The 13,831-nt window shown below is 42.6% G+C and overlaps 1 protein-coding gene across 2 annotated transcripts in view; it reads right to left on the bottom strand.

The window, feature by feature from the left end:
• SQLE (squalene epoxidase) overlaps positions 1-2,078 on the bottom strand; it is a 48,764-nt gene extending 46,686 nt beyond the window's left edge. The window contains exon 1 of one of the 2 annotated variants that reach the window (XR_006354223.1): positions 950-2,078. Coding sequence is in view for 1 of the 2 variants with exons in the window: in XM_043979341.1 (XP_043835276.1) it covers positions 950-1,240 (291 nt within the window). In the remaining variant the exon portion in view is untranslated. The remainder of the gene's footprint in view (positions 1-949) is intronic. The other variant, XM_043979341.1, reaches the window with a different exon arrangement.
• Between the last annotated feature and the right edge of the window lie 11,753 nt (positions 2,079-13,831).

The following is a 13,831-nucleotide window of genomic DNA, read 5'->3' on the forward strand; positions in this document are numbered from 1 at the left end:
GATGGGGCCAGCTGGTGAAGAAGTTTTAAATGCCAAACAGCGAATTTATATTTGATCCTACAGGTCAAATGGTGTTTTGGGAGGTCACTGAGTAGGCATGGTTAGACTTGTAGATTGGGAAAATCACATTGGTGGCTCTAAGGGAATAGCCCAGTTTGGCTGTAGTGCACAGGCAGAGTAGGAGAGAAATAAAGCTGAAAAAAGTAATTTGGAACCAGATGCTGGCCAAACATCAAAAAAAAAAAAAACAAAAACAAAAAAAGGAGACCTAATTTATTCAACAAGCAAAGAGGAACTATGACTTGGGAATGGGGTCAAATTTATTTACTAGGAAAATAAAATGTAGTTGATATTTCCTGGAAGGTGGTATAGCTTTTCACTTAGTTTTAGGTGAAGTTTTCCAACTTCTTACACTCCTGCTCAGCCAGTGCTTTCCTTTATATTCAAAGGGCAGACCAGGCACACTGCCCCCAGGCAAAAATTGCACAACATATCGAACTTTAACTTCTGTCCCATCTGAGATTTCTTTTTTCTTTCTTTTTTTTTTTTTTTGCGGGGCAATTGGGGTTAAGTGACTTGCCCAGGGTCACACAGCTAGTAAGTGTCAAGTGTCTGAGGCTGGATTTGAACTCAGGTCCTCCTGAATCCAGGACCAGTGCTTTATCCACTGTACCACCCAGCTTCCCCCGTTAGTCTTTTTTTAAAAACTGTTTTTTCCTAATTAAAAAAAAACAGAAGTCTTCTTATATAAAATGACTAATATGGACATATTTTACATAATTGCACGTGTATAATCTATATTTGGTTTCTTAGCGCCTCAGGAAGGAGGGCGGGACAGAATTCGGAATTGAAAACTTTAAATAAAAATGTTTTGAAAGATACAGGAAAAAAAGGTAAAGAGGTAAAGGTAAAGATACTCGTCCATTTGCCAAACCCGAATTTAACTCACCTTCCTGGATTTTTGTTGCTCCTTCTGTGCTGAACCTGATGGCGATTTTGTCCAGAAAAAGCCAACAAATGGCAAAGACGAAAGAATGTCAGAAAAAAGTCCAAATTGGGCCTTTTTTTGCTGTTGCCCACAGAGTCCCCCATTCCGATAATGGTATCGGTAAGACAGCACCATACCCAAAGAGAAAAACACTAGCACACACAAGAACAGCTCCTTGTTGGCGTAAGTTACCAAGTCCCCACATTTCTTATAAAAATAGGTGAAAGTGGCGATCCCTAGAAAAGTCCACATGGTGGGCAGCTGCTGGGGCTCGGGCTGAGGAGGATGGTCGACACGGATCTGGTGGCTCACTACCAGCGGCGTGGTCTGCCCATTCAGGTGCCCTTGGGAATAAGCCGCTCGGGCCAAGTGTTCCCCATACACAACGTTACAGTTTAGAGGGGGGAAAAAAAGACGTCAAAACACAGGGAGCCAATAAAAGTGTCCCCCGAGAATCTAGGAGTAAAAGTTCCGCAGCCGCGCGGGTCAGTGGCATCAGACGGCGGCGCTCCTCTGAGCCGGCCCCTCACCTACAGGTGAGGTGGGGGTGGGTGGGTCCGTGGGGGAGGTGGCGCGGGGCCCAGCCCGACACGTGCGCTTTTCGCCCGTCGGGGAGGAAGGAGGCGCCCGCAGCAGCCCGAACTCAGCGTGCTGGCCACGCACGGGCCGGGCACAGACGGCGGGCGCGCTGGGCCGCGGGAGGGAGGACACCACGGGGAGGCAGCCCTAGCATCCCAGCCCGGCTCCGACGCTGAGGCGGTCACGGAGTATCGCCGGGGGACTCGGCGGGGAGGGCGGGGAGCCGCGGGGAGGCGGGAGGGGGGGGTCCTCTCAGATGCAGCTCCGGAACCCCGCGCGCCGGACAATTGCGGTCGAGGGTCAAGCGAGGGGGGTTACGAGCCGCCCTGCTTCTTCCCGAAGGCCGCGAACGCTGAGGGATTGGTCTACGGCCGTATCGATGTGGCTGCGGGTCGCCTCTTCCGTAGGTGCGGGCGGAGGCGGCGGAGCCCCGGGGAGTGGAAGCGCTTCGCGGTAACCAGAGTAACCGGGAGGCCCCCGGGGGCGGGGCTCGGTAGCCGGCTCCGCGCGCCCCCACCCGCTCCGCCCCTCTCGCGCCCGCCCCTCCCCTCTCGCGCCCGCCGAGCTCCGCACCGGCCAATGGCGAGATGCAGCGCGCGTAGGCCGAGATGGCGCTATGCCGGCGGTGGCCAATGAGAGGCGGAGGGATCGGTGCGGAGACGCCCGGCGACCCTAGGGAGAGATGGCGTGTGCCTCGCGGGGCGGGGAGGGATGCAGGTAGCGCGGCGCCCTCCAGCGTACGAGACGATGGCAGTGTCTGTAATGGCTGCCGGGGAGTGGGAACGTGATGCCCCCCATTGTTGCCCCGGCGCGCCCGCCACCGGCAGCGCTCGGGTTGGGCCTCCTTGTTCTCACCTCTTCGCCTAGCTTGTACTTAAGAGCCGAAGTCCTCCTCCCATCCCAGCGGGCGAGAAGGGACCGCAGGTCTGTCCCGTCATGGGCAGAGCCTGGAGCCTGGGGGCAGCGGGAAGGTGGTGGGGCGGGAGCACTTCTTTCCCAGACCTCACTTTGCGGGGCCTCCTTGGTCCACGATCTAGCATGGAACAAGAGTTACTTAGTACTGGAAGGAAGCCATTGATTGGTCATCTCTTAACCCAAGACCTACAAGTTTATAGTTGAGACAAGAAGCAGGTTGACTCACCCAGGGCAAGATTTCACTCTAGGTTGGGCAAGTTATTTAAGAGATGATGCCCACTTCCTTTTCTGTAATTGCTACTTGAATAATATTAACTACTGTGAATCAGAATGCCACTTAGGACCTGAAGGTTTGCCAAGATCGTTACAAATAATCTCTTATTTTACAACACTCCCTAGAGCAGGTGCTGTATTAATATACCTAGCGTACAAAAAAGGCAGCTGAGGCTGAACAAGGTTATATGATTTAAAGGCAAAAAAAAGTCCCTTCTCTCAGGGAATTTTGAGTCTAATAGGGGAGACAATGGTGCTAACAACTATTTAACAACAAGACCTATATAGGATAAATTGGAGATAATCAAGAGGAGAGACGTTATCCTTAAGAGTATGGGAAAGGCTTCTTGCCATAGGTGAGACTTTAGCTGAGATTTGAAGGAGGCCGACATGAGGAAGCCGAGTATTCCGTTCATTAGGACAGCCAAGGAAAATGCCCTAATTCGGGAGGTGGAATGTCTTGTTCAAAGAACAAGGCCGTTCTAGTGTCACTGGATATCAGAATATATGGGGGAGGAGTAATCCTGGATGCAATAGGGAGCCACTAGAGTTGAAGGAATGGTGAGTAGGGGAGGGGATGACATGGCCAAACTTGTTCAATAGGAAAAGCAGTTTGACAACTGAGTGTAGGAAAGACTGGTAGGAAGAGAACTGAGGCAGAGACGCTAACCAGCCAGCTATTGCAGTAATCCAGATATAAACTGACAAGTGTCTCCACTAATGGGGGGGGGGGGAAGCGGGGTGTCGTATACTGTAAGATGTTAAGAAACTACTAGACTAGGTAATTCATAAGACGTGAGGGGCAAGAGAGAGTGAGGAGTCAAGGATGACATCTAGATTTTGAGCCTGAGTGACTCAGTAATAGGGAAGTTAGGAAGGTTTTTTGGGGGAAATGATAGATTCAGTTTTGGACAAAATTTAAGATGTCTGTGAGATAAACATCCAATGCAAGAGTATGCTGGAGAGTAAGACTGAAGGTCAGGAGAGAGGTTAGGGTTGGACAAAAAATGAGAATTATCTTTGTGATACTGAATCCATGGGAACCGATGAGATCACCAACTAAAATAATAGGGGAAAAAAAGAAGAGGACCTATGGCAGGGTCATGAGGGACACCCACAGTTAAAAAGCAGGAGCTGGATCAAAGACCCAACGAAAGAGACTGAGAAGGAGCCATCTTACAGGCAGGAGGAGAACTAGGAAAAAGCAATATAATGAAAACAGAGTAGAGAAAACAAGAAGAGGTTGAGGGACAGTTGTCAAAATCTGCATCGAGGTCAAGGATGAGGTTTGAGAAAAGGCCATTAAGATTTGGCAATTAAGAGATCACTGGTGGGGCAGCTAGGTGGTGCAGTGGATAGAGCACCAGTCCTGGAGTCAGGAGGACCTGAGTTCAAATCGGCCTCAGACACTTAACACTTACTAGCTGTGTGACCCTGGGCAAGTCACTTAACCTTAATTGCCTCACTTAAAAAAAAAAATCACTGGTAACCTTGGAGAGTTAAGAAAATGTTTCAGTTGAATGATGAATCAGAAGCCAGACTGAAGAGGATTATCAAGAGAGTGACAAGAAAGAAGGTATAGGGATCAATTCTAGACAGCCTTTTCAAGGAGTTTAGCCACAAAGAGGAGAAGAGATATAGGATGACACTAGCTGTGTGACCCTGGGCCCTGCCCCACCAAAAAGAGAGAAAGAGAATGGGGAAAGCAGGAGAAAATCAGGAAACCATGCTGAATGGGTCGACTACAAATTGATGATACATAATCTCAGCTGAGCCCTCATTGAGTACTCCCTTCACACTGCCCTACTTCTCTATCCCACTCACCAAGGGCTTTTAAACATTTTTTATTCATTTTAAACTTAAATATAAAAACGGGAAGGGGGCAGCTAGGTGGTGCAGTGGATAAAGCACTGGCCCTGGATTCAGGAGGACCTGAGTTCAAATCTGGACTCAGACACTTGACACTTACTAGCTGTGTGACCCTGGGCAAGTCACATAACCCCCATTGCCCTAAAAAAAAAAAAAGAGGGGAATAAAACACTTCCATGGCCACAGTAGAACACAGAGGATTCAGTATAAAACCATGAATTTCCATTTCAGACTTACTTTTGTTTTGAAAAACTATGTAATAAATACTATACTGTTGTCAAAGCTATCCAGCTTTTCTGTGCTTCCTTCTAAGTTTTTACTCACTTCTGTGTACTTTTTTTCTCCCTCCCCACCCTACCCCAGAGAAGGCTATAATTAAACATGATTTTATATATTTATATATATACACACATATACATGTCCACACACACACATATATACACACTGTAACGATTGGAATGACGCCACCTGCTGGATACTTACTGTAGAGGAGTTCTGCCCATGAAGGGAAGGTCTTTGAGGGCAAGACCAGGAGTCAGGAAGTGACGCGGGCTAGTGGGAGGAGGAAGGAAGAGACTGGCGCTCAGTCTCGCGCGCTCTTTCCTGAGGACGCTGGCGGAGAAGGGAGCTAGAAATGTGCTCTCCCTTTAATAGATAGGAATCTAGGCCTTTTTCTCTCTCTTTACCAAATTCTTATTCTCCTTAATAAATGCTTAAAAGTCTAACTCTTGCTAAAGCTTATAATTTATTGGTGACCACTCATTAGATATTTTAGACAGACTAGCTAGAATTTTAACCCTTAACAACACACTCTCATATATACATACATACATACATATATATATATATATATATATATATATATATATATATGTAAAACCATACTGTACATCTATTTATGATTTCTTCCTCTGGAGGTAAATAGCATCTTCCTTCATAGGTCCAAGTCTCTCCATGATTTTCTACCAGTGGCTTTTCCAAATCTTTTCATCCCTACTCCAGTATCCCATGGCTCCCTCTTCCCCCACCTCTCAGTTGAAAACCTTGCCTATATTTCAATGAAAAATATCTGAATAGAGGTACTTCATCTTCTATTCTTCACCTCACTTAGATGTGTTCTTATATTTTCTCCTCCTCACATGAAGAGGTGGCTCTATTTTTTGCCAAGGCAAACATATGCATGTGATCCCAATTCCATCCTGTCTTCTCCAGCACATGGCCCTCTCAGGCATACCCATTCTAATGAACTTGTAAAATGTCCGTCATCTCTAAATCTGTGGTCCTCTGAACTCTGAAAATAATCTAGTCCATTCCACTCTTCCCTCCCCCCCCCCCTTAATGGGTGAGGGAATAGGTTTGGAAAGGTGACATGGTAACATAGGTGAAACATAGGCATAGGTGAAATCTGGATCCTGGTCCTTTGACTTCAATCTTGCACTTTGCATTTTACCATGCTGCCCACTATGTGAGAATGAACTTTGGAACCAAGAGAGGCAAAGTCCCTTCTAGCTTTAAATCCTAAGAATAAGACTCCTGTTAGATACAGTGTTCCCTCTTTATAGGAGTCTTCAAGCAAAGGCTGCAGAATCACTTTTGGTGTGCATTACAGTAGGGCTTCTTTTTGTATGTATGGGCTGATCGCTGAGGACTCACCCTCTTCAGAAATAATTTTGACTCTGTGATCCTCTCAGCGGAAGTAAACCACATACGGGATATTGAATGGGCTCTCAGATAACAGGTGCTGGTGTGGGGGTTGTTTTTCTTAATTTTGTCTGTTATAAAGGAAGGATGGGGAGAGAATCGTGTCAAAACCAAAGGGAACAATAAAACGTTTTTTAGGTTAAAAAATATCCTGATAGGACACTCCACCTCTCTGTGGACTGATTCCTTTGTAAAATAAAGTGACTGGACTAAAGTCCTTTCCAGTTCTGTCATTTTATAATTATGTAGGATAGTAAGCATTCTGCAGAATAAAATGCCTGCTCTATTATTGATCTTTGCTCCAAACATTTTCTGTTCCACTTTCACTTGCCAGACCAAAAGAAATTTTTTTTAACCTAAAACAAAAATAAAACCTGGAACCCTAACAAGGTTTAAGTGATTTCTTGAGATGTTTCCCTAGTTGAATGGACTCCTCAGTGAAAACTTCAAATACCTGCTCCTAGAACAATAGTATGAATCACTCAGACCTGTGTTTACCCTGAGTCCTGGCTGCAGGAAATACTGGGTTAGTGAATCTATCTTTACCTCAGTTCTCTATCTCTTCTTGTTTTTCTGTCTGGTTTTTCTTCCTGACCTGGTGTTTCCATACCATGGGGTTTTCTTGGCAAAGATAATAGAGTGGTTTGCCCATTTTCTTCTCCAGCTCATTTTTATAGATGAGGAAACAGGCAAACAGGATTAAGTGACTTGCCCTTGGTCACATAGTAAATGTCTGAGGTGGAATTTTGAATTCATGAAGATGAGTTTTGCTGATTCCCAGCCCCAGTGCTCTATCTGCTGCACCACCTGGCTGCCCAAGCTAATGGCTACCTAGCCTTTTAAGAAAAAATAATTCTTGTCTTTGCCTTTGCATTTGTTTCCATCATGGTCACCCCAACTACCTAAAGTATTGGCCCTAAGATACCCCTTTTCCTCCTTTTCCATTGAGAAAATGTATTGAAGTCTATCAAATTCTTTGAGGGGAATGTCCAGGAGAATTTTTTTCCTCAGAATTCCTGTTAGGCATGCTAACCCATGGATGTTTCACAGGGCTGGGTCCTGGGTCCTCTTCTCTTCTCTGTCTGTACTATTTCACTTGGCAATTTCTCTTGGATTGAATTATCATCTCTATGTTGATGATTCTCAGTTCTCCTTATCTAGCCCTAACCTCTACCTCTATCCTACCTCCAGTCTTGCATTTCCAATTGCTTTTTGGTCATCTTAAACTAGATATTTGAAGGACAGGCCAGTTTGGATATCTTTCTCTTAAAAGATAGAAAGGGTTGGATGTCAGATTAATATTTTTAAAAGTTGTTTCTGGCAAACTTGGGCCTAAAAACATAGAGTACAGTATTAGTATTAATATTTTTTCTTCCATGCCACAGAATTAGAAAATGTATTAGGAATGCCACAGTACAATTTGTATTCTTGAACTATTTGGCACTGCACTTTCTGACAATCTAGTTTATTCCCCTTTGAAAATCCCAATCAACATTTGTCTCCTCTATAAAGCTTTTTCATTTCAATCAATTCATCATTCTAGTTTTTCACTTTTCCACCATTAAATATATAGTTTCTTCCCCAAAATTTGCACTTTTATATTTTTACTTTTTTGTGTATGTTGACCTAGTCTTCCTAACTCAACTGTAAGGTCCACAATAGAGGCTAGTCATGACATATATTTCTTTTCTTTCTATAGTTTTTTTTTTCCATTTTAGTATTTAGTTCATTTGCACACAATGGATGTTCAGTAAAAAAGTTCTTAATTTGGTGATGAGGTGAACATGTAGAGTTGGGACAACCAGGGTCTTTGATATAGGTAGCTCGGTGGCAGAGTGTCAGGCCAGGAGTCAGGGAGATGAGACTTCCTGACTTCAAATCTGGCCTCAGACACTAACTAGTTGTGTGACCTTGGGCAAGTCATTTAACCCTGTCTGCCTTAGTTTCCTTGTCTGTAAAATGAGCTGGAGAAGGAAATGGTAAATCAGTCTAGTATCCCTGCCAAGAAAACCCCCAAAAGGGTCAGGAAGAATCAGACACAACTGCAAAATGACTAAACAACTGAAGTTCCTGATATCTTTTTATGATGAACCTTTTTACTTTAATACACCCCTGCTAAGCCAAATATAACAGCCCTCATCTTAACCAAACCATCTATTTAGTACCTCCTTTAAACCTACTCTCAACACTCCCAGGCCTTAAACCCTTTCTCATTTCTCCCAGAAGCTAGAGTTCTCCCTTGAGACATCAGTCCTAAATTGTTACTAATGCAACAAAAGAACCCAGGAAAGGCAATCTGCTTGATCCAAAGTGAATTTCAAGTGACCCTGCTAAACTAAGGAAATGTAAGGGAGTGTAAATCCCCCTCATAAGAAATCATTCATCATAGCTTTATGTTTTACATAGTGCTAGTTTGTTCTGAACTATTTGATTTTCAAAAATGTGTTATCTTACATTTGTTTCTTCATCCATGACTCAGAACTGTTAACTCATAACTAATCATGATTACGCTTAGCTAATGATGTTCCCATTCCCATTCTTCATTTTATTCCATATCACTGGGGCACTAAAGATGAAGATATTATCTATTAGTTATGCCAACTACTATTTTTCCTACCTCTCAGCTTGTTCCTGTGCCACCTGCCCACCACTCTCATGACAGCCAAGCCTCTGTTCAAATTGCTATTTCAGCCAAGTTTCCCCACTTAGACTGTACTCTACCAAAACCACACTTAGAGGCTCTGGCCCCTATCGTAGGCTCAGTTCCAACTTCAGTAAACTAAAAAAGTGAGAAGTAAGTAGAAGAGAAAGGAAGGAAAAGCCTGAGGAAGGTAGAAAAGAGGGTTAATGTTAAGAAAAACCAGGGGAAAAACTAAAGAAGAAAAAGACAAGTAGAAGGTAAGGAAATGTTAGAATTATAGTAATTGCTGTTTGGTTGTTTCAGTTGTATCCCGGTCTTTGTGATTCCATTTGGGGTTTTCTTGGAAAACATACTGGAGTGGTTTGCCATTTCATTCTCCAGCTCATTTTACAGATGAGGCAAACAGGGTTGAATGACTTGCCCAGGATCACACAGCTAGTAAGTGTCTTGTTGGCTCCAAGTCTAGCACTGTACCACTGACCTGCCCCAATTACAATAATAGCTTCTAGCTTATGTTCACCTTTCATATACATTTGATTTTTGAGAACACTAGTTGTATTGTAATCATAATTCACTATTAATACAGTTATGGGGAAATTAGAGGGGGTTTGAGGTAGGGGTAGAGGTTTGGGATAGGGGTTCTTAGGAATTCCTCTTTAAAGAAATACACCCTCTTGGGGGCAGCTAGGTGGCGCAGTGGATAAAGCACAGGCCCTGGATTCAGGAGGACTTGAGTTCAAATTCGGCCTCAGACACTTGACACTAGCTGTGTGACCCTGGGCAAGTCACTTAACCCCCATTGCCCAGGAACAAAAAAAAGAATTACACCCTCTTGCACACAAATCCAATTAGAATAAAATAATAGTTTATTTAGGGGCTAGGGAAAGGAAACCAAGAGAGAAATCCTTGGACTTCTTCTTATGGGGAGAAGGCATCACATAGAGGTGTGGCTCTGAGATACCTACCTTCTTGAGCAGGAGACAGGCAGATACTTTTATAGAGGACTGATGGGGGTGATCATCTGACTGTGGAAAGTTTCCTTATTGGGGGAGGACCATCCCCCACTGGTGGTAGCTGGGGGAATTGGGTGAGGGGTGGCTGTGGATCTCTCAAGCCATCTCTCTCCCCCATACGCCACAAAGGCGGCAGCCACACCTAATCTTATCCACCCCCACCCCCCACCCCGGGGTGGGGGAGACTGGAATGAAGGGTGGTGGTCCTGGAGCTAGCTCATTCCTGATCTGGTGCCACTTAATCTCTTTAGGTGTGTCTGTCCTTTAGTTTAGTTTCTCAAGAAGGTTCTTTGATTTACCTGAGAGAACAATACTATGTTATTTGCATATATACTCACCATGAACATGCTACAATGTTTCTGTTTTCTCAAGTTCAGAAAGCAAACAACTGCCAGTTTTGTGTCATTTACATGTCCTCTGAGGCTGTTAAACGCCCAGACCTCTAAATTTGTCATTTGATACTGAATCCACTTTTTATATTGTGCTATATACATGGAAATTTTCTTTTATTTTGGCTTTTTGCATTTAAGTTCAAAATGAATAAGCATTAAAAAAAAGGCAGATAATGCTTCCCTACACACACACACACACACACACACACACACACACACACACACACACACACACACCCCTCCCTTTGTAATTTGGATGATTTGGGAAGTACCAGAACCTTCATGATAGCCCAGAGTCTTGACCACTCTAGGAAAGAGCCAATTCAACATCTTCACAGAAGCTACATCATGGACTTCTGATCCAAATTAGGATCTCTCACTTTCCTAGACAAATTGGTATCCTCAGGGTAATGGAAGAATAATCAAGAATTTTCAGGGGGCTACTAAGATTACTAAGGTCAATCTAGAACTAGTTATACTGTTCCCAGGCAGCTCCAACAACTCTAAAATCAATTCAGGCTCTCTCTTCTTGGGCTGAGCATCCTAGTGGCCTCGATATTCACTAGCATTCCCTGGAAGAGCGCACTGGGAAATTCCATTGAATATATAATATTTATTCACATTTTTACTGAATACTTATTTATTTATTTATTTTTAATTTTTTTTAAACTGACATTACCTCCTTATTTCTAGCAGAGCACTAGTAATGTTATTCTTCAAAAAAAGTTTATAATAACAACACACCTGTATCAATACTGAATACTTATTTAAATCTTTTTTTTTTTTAATGAAGTGCATTCACATGGCACCTGAGCCCTTTCTTCTCACAACTGTACCTCCTGACCCCCCAACAAGGGTGCTTATTAATCTACTAGCTAAGGTGACTTAAATGATTCTTAAACATAAATATTTACCAAACAGAAGGTAGAGCAAGAATGATTAAAACATAAAATTCCACCCATAAACCTAGTCTGCCACCAGTCCACAGTGTCTATGGGAGAGAACAGGCAGACATTTATAAAGCCATAGCATAGAGCCACAAGAACAGAAGACACATGTGCCCAACTCTTGGATGTTGTTGTTCAACCTCATGAGTAGTCTGCACCACAAATCACCGACAGGCCTGGCCACTCTTTCTGAGCTTCTCTATTCTCCTGTGTGGCAGGGCCACTTCAAGTGGCTGCATTTCTTGGACCACTCCTCTTTTGGACTGCCAAGTCAGTATAAAGGTCTTTCAACAAAAATACCTCTAAACCTGGGACCTGCAGAGTTTTTCCAGGTTTTCTCTGTTGACTGGGCTCTGGGGGCTTTCTATTTCTCAGGCAGTAGAAAGCAGTGCAGAGTAAAAATAGATAGGGTCTTCCCTCTGAGCAACAAAGCTTTTCGCTCCAACTTAACTCTTCTAAGCAACAAAGTTTTTCTTCCAATCAGCAATTTCAAGAAGCTGATAGCAATGAAAACTCAGAGCTTCTTATGACACAGATTTAAGGACTGTTCTCAGACCTTCTTGGAGGTCTGGTCTTGATAAACCGTACTAATTCCAAAGCAGAGTCTCTTACGTGAAAGGAGCTATCGTATGAGAAACAAAAATCCACATTTCTATTAGCCAAGACACAAATATTTATGTACAGAAATACATACATGCAAAATTACCCTGTAGCCTCCAAATTGTTCTAAGTATCAGCATTCCCCAGTTTTTTGTTTTGTTTGTTTTTGGTGAGGCAATTGGGGTTAAGTGACTTGCCCAGGGTCACACTGCTAGTGTCAATCGTCTGAGGCCGGATTTGAACTCAGGTCCTTTCTGAATCCAGGGCCAGTGCTCTATCCACTGTGCCACCTAGCTGCCAGCAGTTTTTTAATCTTAGAGGTTTCACGTTAGTCATGTTGTAAAGTACATGCTAGGATATCAGATACTTTAGCCATTGTTACTCACTTTCTTTTCTCTATGGGGCTACTTTTTCATATTTTCTTATATAACTATGTTTCTCTCCTCTTTTAACCAATAATATTGTCCCAATCAGAAAGGAATATTTACTTTACATTATTATGAACTTAATGATCATTAAAAACACAAATATTTCAATATATAATAAAGAACAAAAGAGAGGATTATATATCAAACTGAATTTATTGCCATTTTTTTCAGTACATATTAAATTTAACACCAAAGAAATAAAATTTTGTTACTATGTTTCTCCTTCTGCATTTTTTGTTTTCTACTGTTTATTTTTTGATGTTTTATTGGCTTTTTCTTTCCTTTTGCATCTCTATTATTTTTTCCACTGCCAAGCCCCATTAGGATCCCTACTGGGTGCCTATTAGAAGCAAAGCATGGGGCAGCTAAGTGGTGCAGTGCATAGAGCACTGGCCCTGAAGTCAGGAGGACCTGAGTTCAAATGTGGCCTCAGACACTTAACACTTACTAGCTGTGTGACCCTGGGCAAGTTACTTAACCCCAATTGCCTCACGAAAAAGAAAAAGAAAGAAAGAAAGAAAAGAAAAGAAGCAAAGCACAATGATAGGCCTTGATCATGGATGGACGAGGAATGTCTCATGTAACTGATAACCTAGTCTTATGTTTTGAAATACATTTTGTTTTTACATAACCTAAATTTCCCCTGTATCTCTCACCTCTTCCCAGATAGCCATCCAATATTACAAAGAATATTATTAAAGAAAAAATAGGACTAAGAACAAAAAGTCAGTAAAAGTGATCAACATATCAAAAGAATTTGAAAATATATGCAAAGTCTCACACCTGTGAACCTCCCACTTTTTTTGTAAATGAATGGAAGGAAGTGTCTTCTTCATATCTCTTCTTTGGGGCCATGCTTGAATAATCCATTTTTAAAGATCTTTAAAATCCTCAAATACTAAGAAAAGAAGGACTAGTAGGATTTGTTATGAAGCTATAAGTAAAGGTCAAAGGTGATAATGAGGAAGTAGCCATCTAAGAAGGCCCAATTTTCCCTGGTACTCTTTCACCTTACATCCTACTTACCTTCATCAATATGTTACTTGCCCTCTGAAAAATGGTAGCTAAATGAAAACATGAAAAACCTATAAACACCTAAATACAGCATAAAAAAGAATGACAATATTGTCATTGTATGATTCTAGGAAATGGTAGATTATGACGAAGAACATGTTCAAATGGCTTGTAGAAAACAATGATCTCTCTATTGTGTCTTTTAATTTTTCCCTTTCTAGAGACATGCTCTTGTTTTCCCAATACTAAAGAAGTCTTCCTTTGATGCATTTAGCACATTCATCTACCATCCCATCCCATCTCTCATCTCCCTTTAACTCTCTTTCACTGCTAATGAGGAAAGCTGCCTACATCATCTACTACATCAGTACTCTTCTCTCAACTTTTTGCAATGACCATTCTACTGAAACTTCACTCTCAAAGGTAACTGATAAATTCCCCACAATAAGTTTTTATTGATATCTTGTTTTT

The sequence above is a fragment of the Dromiciops gliroides genome, chromosome 1 (genome assembly GCF_019393635.1).
Source record: "Dromiciops gliroides isolate mDroGli1 chromosome 1, mDroGli1.pri, whole genome shotgun sequence".
Lineage (NCBI taxonomy): Eukaryota > Metazoa > Chordata > Mammalia > Microbiotheria > Microbiotheriidae > Dromiciops > Dromiciops gliroides.